The sequence below is a fragment of the Triturus cristatus genome, chromosome 3_1 (assembly GCF_964204655.1).
Source record: "Triturus cristatus chromosome 3_1, aTriCri1.1, whole genome shotgun sequence".
In the NCBI taxonomy this organism is placed as follows: Eukaryota; Metazoa; Chordata; class Amphibia; order Caudata; family Salamandridae; genus Triturus; species Triturus cristatus.
This window is the reverse complement of record NC_140583.1, coordinates 1,177,103,155-1,177,120,764: the sequence shown is the minus strand read 5'-3', so window position 1 is coordinate 1,177,120,764 and position 17,610 is coordinate 1,177,103,155. Positions and strand designations below refer to the sequence as shown.

The following is a 17,610-nucleotide window of genomic DNA, read 5'->3' as shown; positions in this document are numbered from 1 at the left end:
CCACCCTGCACCTTTGTGACTCTTGGAGAGTATGGCACCCAAGACTTCGGCTATTTACTCATACCTCAGCAGCCTATCACACTCTTGTATAGAGTTAGTTCTTTTACCTGTTTCTGACTGTTGAGAGCTTTTACAAATGCTGATATTACCCCACAGGATCTAGGATCATTCCACTTTACTCCTTCATCTTGGGCCTCCGACATTAGATCAACGCCCCATGTGGCGTCTTAATGTCTGGTATCTCCAGGACAGGACTTTTACCCAAGCATTATGCCTGGAACTCCTAGGATACTTCTGCAGTAATGAAGGGTCGGTCGCAAAAGTTGGCACCCTATGGGCTGCTAGCAAAACACTGCAGGTATTGCCAGGGGACGTATTAGGGCTCAAGAACATACTCCTACCTCTCATATTACCCAATTAAAGGTTTGTGCGCTTCAATTGGAAAGAAGCGTTGCGTCTGATCCCCAGCAGTATATCTACCGACAATTGGATCTCCTTCACAAAGAAATCCGCCATAACTCCCTTGAAGCCGACAAACATCTATGGCGGGCCAAGATTTATGGGTGAGGGCGACAAAAATGGCAAGTAGCAATACTTGCTGGCCTGCTAACAGGTGAAGAGAATAATACTTGAAACTGTCGATGGAAGTAGTATTCCACATCATAATCTTCCCGAAATTGCACATGCGTTCATCTGCTACTACATGAATTGGTACAGGGCTCCCACGGGGAAAGACTTGGAGTTTTTTAGTTACTTTCCTAATCCAATGCCCCTTCCTCACCTGTCCCCTGCTAAAATGTGTATGCTTGATGATCCTTATACAACTGAGGAGATGGAGACGCGCTGTCTGACTTGGCACTGGGGAAAACCCCTGGGCCAGATTGTTTCTCTACAGAATATGCTACTATATCCAGAGAGACACTAACTCCCCACCTCTTGTCCCTTTACAAGGAAGTGTGCCACACAGGCGCCTTCCCCCGGACCAGGAAATGGCCACTATAGTAGTGTCAGATCAATGGAACGACTTCCCCAGGAGCAGATGACAGGTCCTCAACTCCCTCTCATCCAAGCCAGTGACAGATGGAATAAACAACTGCCTCTGGACTTAGCCAAGGGGGAAAGGGGAAGTGGATGACAAACAAAAGAGAGACTGCCTCCGGACACTGGAACTGCTAATGGTATCTTCTGTTCTTATGAAGACTCCTAAAAAACATAACACACAAATTAAGTCTTCCCTAACTCTATAGGTAGTTTTAAGCTTTCTTCACTGGAACTACTTTTACCTTTTGTGTCGGAGAACTAAGCCACTCTCTATGCTTGTTTGTCTATTGATTACTTGATCAGCTTTCTGAGGCTGTTGGTCTTTTAAGCCCACTAGTGGTATTACTCCGTGAACTTGTGAGCCCCACAGGTGAAAAAGCTGAAATCTCAATGTCTTTATTCTGGATAAAATTATTGTAGAAGAAATTGCTTCGCTGCTTGCCTTTGATATTAGTCTGAAGTCACTTCACAGTTCAAAACTCCCTCTTTGAGAGCTACTCTGAGTCAATAAGTTCTAATTTGTACTTCAGCAGATTATTTCTTCTCCTTGCTTGCATAAGCTTTTAGATGATAAAAACAACACTCTTACTTGACTGAGGAGAAGGTCTCTCTTCACAGAGACGCTTCTCCGAAATATTGCTGGTGACGTAGTATCTCCTTCTGAATTCACTACAAGGATTCTCTTGTCAATTCGGTCGACTTGCTGACTGAATTTTAACTGAAAAAATAATAAATACCAGAAAGCACGTGAGAAAATATTTCCCGTGCAACACAAACTGTTCTGTGAATACTTTCCTTTGAAAAAAGGAACCTGGAACCCACGAAGATAACTCTCTCAAAAGATTTTCTCTGAAGGAACGAGCCTCGAAAGATAAGGCAACCGTTATCTTGAAATTCTACAGTTGAAGTGCGCCGCGCGAACCTCGCGCATGCGCATTGAGACCTGTGAAGAGTCTCGCGCCTATAACAACTAGACCGAGTACTCTTCCAGGAAATGATCTACAGAATTTAACTGGAAGTGGAAGGGAATCGCAATCCAAGCAGAATGGATCTAAGCGATGTCTTCCAAGTGGGAGTCAATCTTCTCCAGAGTGGGTATTTCCAAGGACACTGTCTTTTAGAGTGCAAACGTACATTCGCAGAATCATCTTTCAGTCTGTTTCGCTGGATCGTGACAGTACCCCCCACCAAAAGACGTCCCTTCAACCTTGGCTTAGTAGGATGTTTCTGGTGAAAGTCTCGAATGAGCTTGGGAGCGTGAACATTAGAATGTGGCTCCCAAGATCTTTCTTCAGGACCAAAACCCTTCCAACTGATCAAGTAATACAATTTACCTTTTCTAAAGGTTGAGTCTAGAATCTTATGGACCTCAAACTCCTCCACTGAACCTACATTAATGGGTTTAGGGGTAGATCGGTACCTCAAATTTGGTGGACTTTTCTTTAACAAAGAAACGTGGAACACTGGGTGAATCTTTAGATAGGGTGGCAACTGGATCTTAACTGACACTGGATTTATCATCTTCTTTACCTTAAATGGGCCAATGAACCTGGGTTGGAATTTACGGTTTTCTTTTAGTTTTAGATTTTTGGTGGACAACCAAATCTTGTCTCCTGGTTTAAAAGCGGGACTCTCTCTTCTCTTTTTGTCAGCCTGAAATTTATAAGAGTCTTTAGCCTTTTTGATATTTTCACCTGCCTGACGCAATGAATCTTGAACCTTATTTACCAATTCTTCTACTGCAGGTACTGATCCCTCATCTTTTTCAAAAATTAAACTCGGGTGCCTACCATAGTTTAAATAGAAGGGGGAGTAACCAGTAGTGGAATGTTTGGCATTGTTATAGGCAAACTCAGCAGACCAAATTAATTCAGACCACCCAGCTTTCTGATCCATCAAATAGAGCCTGAGATACTGTTCTAAGTCTTGATTGACTCTTTCGGTTTGACCATCAGTTTCGGGATGGAAACTGGTGGAATAGCGTGCATCAATGCCTAGCCTCATCGTGAAGGCCCTCCAAAAGTGGGAGACAAATTGAGAGCCTCGATCAGAGACTACAACCTTTGGAATCCCATGCAGTCTCACTATGTGTTGAGTAAACAATTGAGCTAATTGAGGAGCCCTGGGGATTTCCTTCAAAGGGACAAAATGTGCCATCTTAGTGAATGTGTCTACCATAACTAGAATGGTGTTAAAACCCTGACTTGGAGGGAGGTCTACAATCAAATCCATCGAAACAGTGTGCCAAGGGTGAGGTGGGGTAGGCATTGGCATCAACAACCCTTGAGGAGCCCTTCGATCTGATTTCCCCTGCAGGCATCTCTCGCAGGTGGAAACATACTGTCGTATTTGTGATTTCATCTTTGGCCACCAAAAATTTCTTTCAACCAACTCCAAGGTCTTTTGAACTCCTTTATGACCAGCTAGAGATTCGTCATGGCATAGTTTCAAGGCTCGATCTTGCAGTCTTTTAGTCGGAAGATACAAACAATTTCGGAAATAAGGCAGTCCATCTCTGATTTCTCTCTCTGATTCTTCATTTGCCCACTGAATCATTTCTTCAAATGGCATGGCCCTTTGGATTTCACTTGAAAAATCTGTGTTGAGAGAGGCTACAATGATCTTCTCTTCCGGAATTATAGCCTGTTTCCTTTGATCAGTTTCTAAATGATCAGTATTTATTCTGGAAAGAGCATCTGCTTTAACATTACTGGTCCCAGGTCTGAAGGTGATTACAAAATCGAAATCTGCAAAAAACAATGACCAACGTAACTGCCTGGCCGTCAATGTCCTGGCAGACTTAAGGAATTGAAGGTTACGATGATCGGTGTAAACAGTGACCTTATGCAAGGCCCCTAGCAAATAATGCCTCCATTCCAAAAAGGCACTCTTGACTGCTAACAATTCCTTGTCTGCAATTGAATAGTTGCATTCAGGAGGAGATAACTTCCTGGAGTAGTAGGCCACTGGGTGCAATTGACCTGTATCCTTATGACGTTGGGACAGTATTCCTCCTATGGCAACATCTGAGGCGTCCGCTTCGACATAGAATGGTTCATCAGTTCTTGGATGCAGCAGGATTGGGGCTTGAGTAAAAGATCTCTTTAGGAATTGAAAAGCCTCTTCTGCTTCCTCATCCCAAACAAACTTGACTCCTTTTCTTAACAAACGTGTGATTGGACTTACTTTGTGGGAAAAATTTGAAATGAACCTCCTGTAAAAATTTGAAAAACCGATGAAACTTTGGATTTCTTTTACACTTTTGGGAGATGGCCAATCTTGTACTGCTTTCACCTTAGTCTTATCCATGCTCTTCCAGACTGTCAGAGAAGATCAATATGTCGTCGATATAAACAACGGCAATTCTGTCCAAAAACTCCCTGAGAACGTCATTCACAAAATGCTGGAACGCCGCTGGAGCGTTACATAACCCGTATGGCATCACCAAATATTCAAATAAGCCATGACGGGTACGAAATGCTGTCTTCCACTCATCTCCGGGGGCAATACGAATCAAATGGTAAGCCCCACGTAAATCCAATTTTGTGTAGACCTTTGCATTTTTCACTTGATCCAACAAAACTGAAATTAGCGGGAGTGGATAACGATTTTTGATTGTCACTTGATTCAGGGCTCTGTAATCGATGCAAGTTCGAAGTTCTCCATCTTTCTTCGGAATGAAAAATAAGGGAGACGATACTGGAGATTTAGAGGGACGAATAAATCCATTTTCCAAGTGTTTGTCCAAATAACTTTTAAGATATTGATTTTCAGTTTCAGTCAATGCATAGATTCTACTGCAAGGCAACACGGCCCCTGGCTCAATGTCAATTTTGCAATCGTAGGGGCGATGGGGGGGTAGCCTTTCTGCCTCTTTTACATCGAACACTGAAGACAAATCCTTGTATTCTTCGGGAATTTCCTTGGTTTCCAAAGAGCAAATTAAAGCAGGACGACCAGCTAACTTCCGGGCAGGAGAATCTTCCGTTTGATGGGATTGCTCACAAAAGCAGTTTTCCTTGCAAAAGGTTGAATCCATGGTAATGGTTCTCCTAGCCCAATCTATGCGTGGATTGTGTTCAGTTAACCAGGGAAGGCCCAAAATTAATTCAAATTGAGGAGCATCAATCAAGTTAAAAGTCAACAATTCCGAATGTCCATTCAATCCAGTCAATTGGATTAATTCTGTTTCATGAGTGATAGGTCCCGAAGATAGGTTAGTTCCATCAACAGCTGTGACCACTTCCAAAACCTGCTTTTCAACAAATCTTATCCCCTTGCGACGGGCATACTTGATGTCACAAAAATTTCCAGTTGCCCCAGAATCTATCATCACTGAGACTCCGCTAATCTCCTGATTTCGAAATCTAGCCGTAAAGGAAACTACCACATGAGGTGAGGATGATTGTAAAGTATTTACCACTTGCTGCAAATTTGGAGTTGACTTTGAATCTGCTTCACCCTGGGCAACTCTCTTCACAGGTGAAGCTGACCTTTTCCCGGCAGAGAATTCTTTGGTTTTTTCGGACAATCCTTGACAAAGTGACCAGAGAGGCCACAATACAAACACAGGTGACTAGATCTTCGCCTTTCCTTTTCTTCTTTGGATAAGGGTCCTCGTATAGACCCTATCTGCATAGGTTCCTCGGTCTGGGAGTTTTCTACTGACTTGTGACCTTCCGTCTTCATTCGATCAAAACGTGGTGGAAGCGGGCGAACATCTCTTCTTTTTTCATTTCGACGCTCACTCAAACAATGGTCTATCTGCAACACCAAATCGATTAATTCAGATATTTCGGTGGGCCTCCTAGGAATCTGAGCCAAAGCATCTTTTAGGTCATCCTTTAACCCTCTATAAAAAATTGCAGCTCTTTTGTCTTCAGGCCACTTGGATTCCACCACTAATTTATTAAATTGGGCCAAGTAGGCAACTAAATCTCGATTCCCCTGCTTGAGCTCCAATAACTCGTTGTCTGTGGCTTGGGAGGCTGAGCGTCGATCAAATATTCGTAAGAATTCTATCTTGAAATCGTTAAAGTTGTATAACATTGGATCATTCTGTGAGACTAACGACATGGACCAAGCTGCAGCATCACCATTCAAATACGACAGTATGAAAGCCACCTTTGATTGATCCTCTGCAAAGATGACTGGCCGACACAAAAAATGCAGGGAACACTGAGTTAAGAATATTTGTGCTCTTTGTGGATCTCCACCAAATCTTTCTGGGGGCGCCAGTGGAATAATTGGTGAAACTGCATGAATAACTTGAGTTGAAATATCTGAAGGAGATAGATTGCCTGATAATCCTTGAGATCCCTTAGATCCTGAACCTGATGCAACTAACTCGTCTAATCTTTGCCTAGTCTGAATTGATTCCTGACTCGACCTTCTAACTTCCTCTCTCAATGATTTATTATCTTCTAGGGCACAATTAAGTTGCTTCTGCATGCCTTCTAAAATAGAAGTTAGGGTCTTTAAATCTATCCCTTCCGCCATACTGCTCGGGGGGAAATCTAAACCCTCAAAAATGAGGTTTTTTTTGGGCACTTCAATCTGTCAGATCAATGGAACGACTTCCCCAGGAGCAGATGACAGGTCCTCAACTCCCTCTCATCCAAGCCAGTGACAGATGGAATAAACAACTGCCTCTGGACTTAGCCAAGGGGGAAAGGGGAAGTGGATGACAAACAAAAGAGAGACTGCCTCCGGACACTGGAACTGCTAATGGTATCTTCTGTTCTTATGAAGACTCCTAAAAAACATAACACACAAATTAAGTCTTCCCTAACTCTATAGGTAGTTTTAAGCTTTCTTCACTGGAACTACTTTTACCTTTTGTGTCGGAGAACTAAGCCACTCTCTATGCTTGTTTGTCTATTGATTACTTGATCAGCTTTCTGAGGCTGTTGGTCTTTTAAGCCCACTAGTGGTATTACTCCGTGAACTTGTGAGCCCCACAGGTGAAAAAGCTGAAATCTCAATGTCTTTATTCTGGATAAAATTATTGTAGAAGAAATTGCTTCGCTGCTTGCCTTTGATATTAGTCTGAAGTCACTTCACAGTTCAAAACTCCCTCTTTGAGAGCTACTCTGAGTCAATAAGTTCTAATTTGTACTTCAGCAGATTATTTCTTCTCCTTGCTTGCATAAGCTTTTAGATGATAAAAACAACACTCTTACTTGACTGAGGAGAAGGTCTCTCTTCACAGAGACGCTTCTCCGAAATATTGCTGGTGACGTAGTATCTCCTTCTGAATTCACTACAAGGATTCTCTTGTCAATTCGGTCGACTTGCTGACTGAATTTTAACTGAAAAAATAATAAATACCAGAAAGCACGTGAGAAAATATTTCCCGTGCAACACAAACTGTTCTGTGAATACTTTCCTTTGAAAAAAGGAACCTGGAACCCACGAAGATAACTCTCTCAAAAGATTTTCTCTGAAGGAACGAGCCTCGAAAGATAAGGCAACCGTTATCTTGAAATTCTACAGTTGAAGTGCGCCGCGCGAACCTCGCGCATGCGCATTGAGACCTGTGAAGAGTCTCGCGCCTATAACAACTAGACCGAGTACTCTTCCAGGAAATGATCTACAGAATTTAACTGGAAGTGGAAGGGAATCGCAATCCAAGCAGAATGGATCTAAGCGATGTCTTCCAAGTGGGAGTCAATCTTCTCCAGAGTGGGTATTTCCAAGGACACTGTCTTTTAGAGTGCAAACGTACATTCGCAGAATCATCTTTCAGTCTGTTTCGCTGGATCGTGACAAGTAGTGATCCATAAGACACAACCTCCTTCCACCTCCTGTTTGGACTATCGCCTGATATCATTCCTCAATAGAGAAGTTAAAATCCTTGCCACTTTGCTGACCGTGCGGCTCAAGCACGTCCTCGTTACGTTGATTCACCCGGATCAATGTGGCTTAATGCTAACTCGTGGCACAAGGCACTGTCTTCGGCGGCTTTCTGCAACCCTGGCTCACGGTCATCGTTTGCATTATTTACTCTTTATCGACTTTAAAAAGGCCTTCAATACGATGGACTGGCACTACCTTCAGCTAGTGTTGAACCAGGCCGGAATTGAACCTCGATTTTTTGGCATGGTTTGGGCTCTTTATTCAAATCCTACTGCCCGAGTCCGAAACAACAAATGTCCTTTTTTACTTTTCCCATAGGGTGTGGGACCCAACAGTGTTGTCCTCTATCCCCACTCCTCTTTGCGCTCTTTATTGAGCCACTGGTTTAACTATTCTGTATAGATGCCCAGTTTCGAGGATATCAGTGAAGTTCTGACCAGTAAGACCGCATAGCTTTGTATGCCAATATCCTTTTATATCTTGCCAACCGTTGTATGAGTGGCCCTCGCTGTCTTCATCTAGTGTGATGTTTTGAGGAGGCCTCCGGTCTTAATCTGTATTGGTGCCCCTAGCCTCATTGAGAGACTGCTTTGACTGGAAGACGAACATACCTATACGTAGATTCAGTTTTAAAAACTGGGCTCTGGGCCTCTTTACATCCGGAATTTACCTGGACCCTTAATCCCCAACCCTTAGTCTGAACGGCTAAGTCTGATCTTATTAGGTTGCAATCCCTCCCCTTAAATGTTATGGGGCATATAGCTCTATACAAAATGACAATTCTCTCATAGTGCCTGTACATCTTTCAGAATTTGCTGCGCCATCTGGCGCAGATGTGGTTATGAAGCCTGGACAGGATGGCCACAACATTTCTGTTGCATGGGTCTCGACCCCGTCTTTCCCTTATGCACACTCAATGAGGAACCTACGACAGCGGCCCGGGAATGACTAATCTCTATTTTTACTATCTGGCCTCTCTTCCACTTGTAATTCACAACTGTTTTAGTGGGGGATGGTCCGATCCTGCTTATTGCCTGGCGCTATCCCTGTTAAGTTTACTCGACTGCTGGCCCTGCTCTATGGCTCTCCAATCCACATCTCCATGCCTCAAGTTACAAAAATGGTGTTCTTGGCCTGGCAAGCAGCGCTTAGGCATGTGCAATGGGATGTCAAACTCATTGCAGATAATTCTTTGGCATGGCACTTGGCTGAAGGTGGTGACATCGCTTGAAGGCTTTAAGACCTAGGACCTTACTGGTATTACCGAAATAGGGAGGGGGTGATTGGTTCAGCACACACATATATTCCTTCCAAGATCTTCAAACCACCTTCAAACCTTGGCAACATCCAATTCTACAAATACCTTTGACAGGCACTCAACACTCATGTCTCGGGTTCTGACACTTTTCCAAAGTTCGGTCCCTTGAGGTCAAACCCATTATGGAAGTCTTGGTCATGGCAGAATCTCCCAGATCTACCACACCTTGATAATAAATTCACCCGGTTGATAGATCACCTGGTCTGATGGGAGGGTTGGTTGGGTCCCACTGAAGATGACGAATGGCGAGACGCCATGATGGTCACTCGAGAGCTTACCATCTCAAGTAGACTACGGCTGGTCCAAACCTACTATCTTTATTCTATCCCTCCCAGACACGAATGCATAGAGCGGGCCTCCGCTGTAGCCCTGCCTGCCCAAAATATGGGATGGATCCAGCAGTTTATCACATGGTATGGTCCTGCTCTGGGGTGGCGAATTAATGATCACAGTGCTCCGAGACCTAATGGATGTTCTTGGCTGGGAGGTTACCTTCCCCCCCCCCCCCCCCAGATGGTACTGCTTGTTGTGTATGAAAGCTCTGGCAGCACAAGAGCTGAGCGATCGTTTTTGGGCATGGCTCTACTGGTTCCCAAACATGACATTGCTGCTAGATGGATGTCCCCTACCCCTCCTACCCTGTCAGGATGACGAGGAGTTGACTGATACACACAACATGAGCGGGTGGTTTATGAGGCCAGAGACTCCCCTTGCAAGCATGAACGGGTTTGGGGGAGGTGGTTGGGTCAAGTTGTTTAAAATTATAAATGGCATAGTATCCTGGTTGAGACTCTCTCACTCTACTGTACCACTTGAGTGCTGTTGATCTGTGCAGTCACTGCTTTTTTCTCAGTACCGTGATGCAGGTGTGTCAATTGTTCAATTCTTGACACGTTTTCTGGTTTAAAATCAATAAAATCTTTTTATCAAAAATAAATTACTGTACTTTACAGCTAAGCCTGCACATCTAAAAACTAGCCATTTTTTCACCCTCAACAGAATATTTTGGACCCCTCAAAGTACTGCAAGATTCACACAAAAAAACGAATTCCAGGATGCAGATGTGGCTTCCCGGAAGTGAATTATAAACAGTTTTTTTTTTTACTTGCCCTTCAATTATTAGTTACTGGGAGACCGCGAGTAATCTAATTGCCGAATTTGGGTGATCACAATCAAGGTAAGCTCCCCTCTGGTCTTGCTTGATATCAATACTGTAACATACAACCTCCTGGACAGATCTCAGCAGTGTCTGTTTTACTTATTGCTTCTTGCTAGAATGGAGATCCGTAAAATTGGCTAAATCCAAAACCTCCCTTCCCTGAGGCATGGCTGGTGGCTTACCATTCAGACTTGTAGGTTAGACCTAGAGAGTTCTCCCTGAAGGGCTGATATTGTCTGGGCTGGGTATTTGAGGTGGAATGGTATGTTGGCTCCAGAAATTCTATTAGTCTCATGATTACACCTAAATACAAAAGCAATCCAGGTCTTTTAGCCTGGTCTTTTGTGATGGGGCTAAATACATGAACCAGGCTAGAGGCCGGTTTTCCATTGTATTCCAGCCTGATATTTCAGTAGCTTCGGTGATCTGAAGACAAATAAAAATTAATTGGAGGCTAGGTTGTATCCTACAATAAGGGCCAATGGAATTATGTGGCAGGGGAGGACCAATTTATGTAGTGGGGTTTACTAATTTGTGCGGCAAGGGAAAGCAGACTTGGTGGCATAATGTGTCCACATTCTGTTATAATATTACCTCATTATTTTGTTATTATTTATTTGCTAATACTATCTGGGCAAAGGTTTCACCTCATTAGTACCAGTCTGACACCCAAATGAAGGAATAAGCAACAGAAAGATAACCGGTCAACCTTTGCGAAGGGTCTTCCACTGCATAGCAAAAAGTATTGCCGTAATGTTTGAGCAGTTTGAGATAGAAACAATTCTTTTTGTTATAATCTGAAGATTATACACCAGATGTACTACGTGGCAAAAAGCAGCAAATCCATAACCATGCCGAAAACACCACAGTCACAAAATTGCATAATTCCAGTGGCTCTGGGTATTCTAAGTGAATCCCAGAGAGATGTAACAGTAAAAGTCAGGGAGAAATGTAAAACAAACAGGGTTACTGCTTGATAATACAGGCTATTTGTGTTGCACTCAAACAGCACTAGCATAAGTGTATTACAGACACAAGTTACTGCATTTTGAATACCTGTATCAACCTGTACAACAGGCCTTACAAACTACATAAAGAAGTCGTGACTGTCATAAGTGGAGGGCGCTGCATGTCAATTTTATACACCCAGTGTGGCACATGCCAGAGTTATCTAGGGTCTGGTGTTTGACAAACAATCAACCATAGTTCCTTTTTGCTTGGAAAAGAAGCTTCAGCTAGCCTTGCTGGGGCATATTGCTCCATCCCAAATCCATAAGTACATTTCTGCAACGGTCAAGTGTAGAGTTGTTGTCACTTGGTACATGGGTCCTGTCAGGAATAAGCCTGTATCAAATACATGACTGCATGCAACAATAGAGCAGAATCATATGCTACTCTTCAACACCAGAAGTCGCAACCAAAGAACATCTGAGTTCAACAGAGTGCTTACTTTACATCTGAAACTGGTGAAGGTGACTGGTCAGTAACTCCAAAAAAGTATGGATTAATACAAATAGGGCCAAATACGGTACTATGAGTTTAACTATATGGTATGGTAAAATAATTACTGTATTCTATTGATGTGGCTACACAAATGCTATTAAAGTTAGAATTTTAAGTTGATAACATTGTGTGATATTGTAAATCTGTGCATGCAAGACAGCACTTATGCAATTGGTAACGGTTTGGTATGTTTTACTAAATTAAAATGATGATTACATATATATTCTAAGACAGATACAATTGAAGGATGCTACTATTACAGGACAATCTGTGGATCCCTGCAGATTCCTGAGATTTCCCTGAAGAAATGTAAGGAAAGGGTGAGCTTTTAGCAAAAGTTTAAGTTTATACAGGCATTCTGGTTACAAAAAAAGTCATGGGATCCAGTCAAATTACACCACCCTAGACTCCCCTGTGAGTCTAGTTTTCAGAAATGTATGGATTTAGTAGTTTTCCCTATGTGTAGGCGTACCATATGTCCAAGTACTGCAGCCATCACATCAACAAGGAGACTGAAATTCGAAGAAAAAATCTTGATGCCTTTCCTTTCAAAAGAGATTAGCTCACTCACACAAGTGGGGTACAATTTAAATTGGAAGTAGTGTGGAAATACAGAATAGTGGAACAATTGTGGTTTCATCCTGTTTTTGGATTCCAAATTTAAGACAATGGTGAAGAACAAATACATTCTGCAATACCCTTTAAATCAGATTAGGGGTTTTTGGGTAGCCCTAAATACAGAGTCATACAACAACCCACTATTTCTAAACTCAGATTAGTGGGCACATTTTAAAAAATGCACAGCAACCTTTATACCCATTGTTTGAAATTGGGGTCTCTAGTTGGCAAGGGTTTGCACCTTTGTCCAAGTAGGGACCCTGTCTTCTAGTCAGGATAAGGGAGTTACACTCCTGAAATAACCCCTGCTTCCCCCCCTTGGTAGCTTGGCACGAGCAGTCAGGCTTATCTTAGAAGCAGTGTGTAAAGCATTTGCACATAACCAACATTAACACAGTGAAAGCACTACAAAAAGCCACCACACCAGTTTAGAAAAATAGCCAATTTTTTATATACTCAAAGCAAGACCAAAAACGATAAAGAATCCACAATACAATACTTGAAAAATAGATACTTTGCAAGGTGTCTTCTAAACTGCAGAAATACCTCAAAAAATAGTTCGTACGAGTCAGTAGCTCCATCCGGGTCTGCTGCGATGCTGAAAACAACACAGTCTGACAGTTTAAGCCGACCGAGTCGATACAGGCCAGCAAAAGCATAAACAGACTCGGTCACAGTACCTTTCTCGTTGCGGCTTGCATGGAGGTGTGAGATGGTCATGGCAACCGTCCCGGTTGCGTTGCAAAATGTAAGCGGTGTAGTGGCTCGGTGATGATCGTTCAGACGGCGTCGGTGAGAGGAAGGCTTACGGTGCAGGGCGAGACGGTGCTCGATGTGGTGCTGGCAGGTTGCGATGCAGGCAACAGAGCCAGTTTGCAGGAGCTGGCATCGGTTGGCCAAGATGGGACGAGAGGGACAAGGCGGTGCGTCATGAAACTTTACAAGCGGTGTCCCCAACCACGATGCCGTCAAGGGTGTCGAGTCAGCAGCAGCGACAGCATTGGTGAGACCAGGATGGCGAAGTGAAGCAAGGTGGTGCGGACTGCGGTGCCCACAGATCACGGAGCAAGCAGCGGCTCAATGGTGGCGGCGTTCGTCGTCGGTCAGACTAGGGTTGCGGTGCGAGATATGGACGGTGCGGTCTGCGGTGCCGTCAGAACACAGAGCTTGCAACGGAGTCAGTTGCGGTTCCCTTCTCTGTGGCAACTGAAACAGCGGTTCCAGAAGTGGTACCTAGATGTTGGTGAAGTCTTTGCAGTCCCTGCGACTTCAGAACAGGAGGCCAGCTTGATTTCAGGCCCTTGGAGATACTCAGCACAAATAAAGAAAGTTCAGTCCAGTCCTTTCACAGCCCAAGGCAGAAGCAGCAACTGCAGGCAAACGCAACAAAGCAACAACACAGAAAAGGGGCTGTACTCCTCTTGGCAGCTCTTCCAGCTTTTCTACTTGGCAGCTTCCTTGATTCCAGCGAGTTTTAAAGTTTAGGGGTTTGGGACTAACTTTTTATAGCCCAAAAACCTTTGTCCTCTCAGGCAGAGAGGGTCTGTGCCCAGCCAGAACCAGTTCTGTCCTCTCTGGTGCAGCTTCCTGACAGGAGGTGGAGACAGTATTGTCAGAGGCAGACAGGGCTTATTCAGGTGCAAGGGAATTCTCCTCCCACCACTCTAAATGCAGACCAGGCCTATTCAGGTGCTAGTGAAAACTCCGCCCACTACTCTGAATACAGCCCAGGTCTATTCAGCCCAGCCTGACTCATTCGGGAAAGGCAGGACACACATCACCCCCTCCAGTGGCTGTCCAAGAGAATGTACCTCCCCAACCACTGTCACTCCAAAGCCAGAAAGTCAATGCATATCCTAGCAGAGGCACACAGGATGGCTAAGCAAGAAAATACCTACTTTCAAAAGGTGGTATTTTCAAACACAGAATGTAAAAATCTCCTGTACTAAAATGAATGCATCTTTAGATTCTGAGTTCAAGCATACTAAACTTTATTTTTCTATATGGTCCCAATGGGAAGTTATATTTATAAGATGTTATAAATTAACTCACATGCTTTCCTATGGGCCAGATAGCCTTTTGATAGTGAAAAACGAAATAGGAAGTATTTCACTATCAGGACATGGAACACACATCAGGGCATGTCCTACCTTTCACATACACTTCACCCTTCCCAAAAGGGTACATTGGGCCTACCTTAGAGGTGACTTACATGTAAGAAAAGGTAAGGGAAGGGCCTGGCAAGTGGGTGCACTGGCAGTTACAAACGGCGCTCAGACTCTGAGTTACCTTTTCAGGGCTACTCATGTGGGTGGCACAATCAGTGCTGTTGGCCCATTAGTAGCATTTGATTTACAGGCCCTGGCACACTCTGGCACACTCAGTGCAGTTTACTAGTGACTGACAAGTAAATCGAATATGCCAATCATGGAAACACCAATCCATAACACAATCTACACAGAGAGCATATGCACTTTAGCACCGGTAAAGTGCCCAGAGTCTTAAAACCAACAACAGCAGGTCAGGAAAAAATTGGAGGAAGAAGCAAAACGTTTGGGGATAACCCAGCAAAAAGGGCCATTTCCAACACCCATTTTTCATTTATAAGATCTTACCTTGTAAATAGATGCATGGTCGGTACACTATGAAAAATATATTAAGCTTTAGCTCGGTTGCTGGCTATGGGAAATTCATGCTTTCAGACAACAAACAAATTCTATATCAATCATGCGTTTGGCAGAGTCTGGTTGACTCAACAGTATGCTACTCTTAAAAATAGGAAATATTGACTACCACTTACAAAATTGCAAAAACTGTGGTAAAAAGTATTTAAAATTATGATTTAAAAAAACACTTTGCCAGTTACTGAAAGCTGGGAAGAGGGTGCTCCTAGCACAGCAAACCATTTGTTGATGCCCTTTTTAGATTAAAAAAACACTTTTATGCACAGGACTCTAATCCCATTAAAAAAAAGGTCACAGTTCCCTCCTGGGAAAGCCGGATACTTTTAGAATCTCCATCATATGGTTGGAAGAGAACGCACATTTGGCCTGGATAGCTTTTGTGAAAAACGTTATTAAGGTTCAAGCATGAACATCTCAAGCATCAAAAACAGCAGCTCAGCACTGGTGTGAATGGGAGAGATTGTGGAAGTGAAGCTTCAGCGCTGAAGGGGTTAAGAAATTTCACAACATTGAAATTAAAGAGCCTCTGTAGCCTACTGATCTTTAACTAAACTGTAGATTACAAACCATATAATCCAAAGATTACACTTACGTCTGTTTCCTCGCACTGCATAAACCACTTTGATTTCTGTGCAGAACTTTCCCATTTGTTCGATTACACTTCCAGTCTGCAACGCCAACTCAAAGGTGGGGCACAGGCAGAGGCACTTTGGGTTACAAAATGGAAAATAAATAGTATTAATGTGTTTATTATAGACCTACAAATCAAAATATAAATGTCTTACTGACATTAAAACTGAGAAATAATGAAGTATGCTTATCTATGAAAACTGTGATAATTTGCAAACAAGTTGGTCAGAGAGTAACAGTCACTACATTCTTGTGGACGAGTACTATAGAACATTTTCTTTTAATTTAACTAAAACATTTTTCCTGCCATAGTATCTCTGCTGGAATGCTGCTAGAACCGTCTACTCATAGGACATACTCTCGAACTCAACTTTTCTGTTTCATGGATATCTGTTCTCATTTTTAATTAAGGTAGACTGAGATATTCAGGTCCAAATGTAACAGTATTAATAACGTATACCGTTCCATTGGGGGTCCTAGTTAGTATATTAAATATCCAGCTCCAATAAGGTCAATGGGAGTATTAGCACAAGGGAGCACAAGCCCTCACCCACCCTAGGGTGGCATGCTTTCTCATTGGGCTGTCGCTGCAATGACTGAAGGGCCCCTCAAGTGGGATCATTGCCAGCAGATAAGTATGAAACGACTGTCATCCCTTCCACTGAGTATTACAAGCAATAATTTTGATTTTACTGAGGGACAGTAAGTATTACAAAATCATTAACCACGATTCCTCCTCTAGACTTCAACAGAAGATTCGGATAATGGACTATAAAGCTGAGGTGTCTGGATGGATTACTAAGGAAGAAGCAGATTTCCTCATTAACCAACAACCCAGAACACTGTAATTCTACTCCCATACTAAAATCCACAAAGAGAAAAGACCACCACCGGGGAAGCCTACTGTTTCAGGGATTGGATCTCTTCTTGAACCACTCCCCAAATTTTGGGATAAAAGACGGATTGTTAAGAGGACATCATGGAGCAGGGTTTTGAGAAGATAAAACCTGCTTGGATTAACTCCCCAGTAACTTTTACTAATAATGTGTTGTGAAAATTAACATGCACAAACACAAAAACATGGGGAAATGCTTTGCGCATGCGTGCACTAATGAAGAGACTAATGCGTGACAGACTAGGCCCCATTTGCGTTCTGTTTTTAAATATAATAAAATAATGCTGCTTTTGCAATTTAATGCTTTTGCTAGTTACATAATATGGGTTAATGCAACGGTGGGTGGTAAACAGTGAAAAGTACATTTTGTAAAATTAATAATGTCTCTGTTCAATTCATTGTAGAGAAACGCATGGGCCTACATTTCTGCATGTCTGTAACGGGTTAAAAGGGAAAATCATTTAATAAGCCGAAAATCGAGCTCGGAGAGAGAAGCGGCGGAGGCTATGGCTGAGCGACCTTTGAAAGGCATTTGTTTGTCTGCCAAGTAACGAAAAGATGGCCATGAGAACGGGAGGAAATGTACAAACCTCTTCCGCAGAGAGCGACCGCAATAAACAATGAATGTGTAGAACTTTGAACATATTATTTGTCGAAAGAAATGTGAAGTCATCGGACATGGCCAATATAGCGTAATTTATGAAAGACCAAGAGCGTTAATGTTAGGAATGGGGGTCTCTAGTTGGCAAGGGCTTGCACCTTTGTCCAAATACGGACCCTTCTTCCTAGTCAGGATAAGGGAGTTACACTCCTAAAATAACCCCTGCTCCCCACCTTGGTAGCTTGGCACGAGCAGCCAGGCTTGTCTTAGAGGCACTGTGTGAAGCATTTGCACATAACCAAC

General features: G+C 43.0%; 1 protein-coding gene across 4 annotated transcripts in view; it reads right to left on the bottom strand.

Moving 5' to 3' along the window:
* DDX25 (DEAD-box helicase 25) overlaps window positions 1-17,610 on the bottom strand; it is a 3,162,033-nt gene that overhangs the window by 1,744,120 nt on the left and 1,400,303 nt on the right. For all 4 annotated transcript variants that reach the window (XM_085646106.1, XM_085646107.1, XM_085646108.1 and 1 more), the window contains exon 7: window positions 15,774-15,888. In XM_085646106.1, coding sequence (XP_085502232.1) covers window positions 15,774-15,888 — 115 coding nt within the window. The remainder of the gene's footprint in view (window positions 1-15,773; window positions 15,889-17,610) is intronic.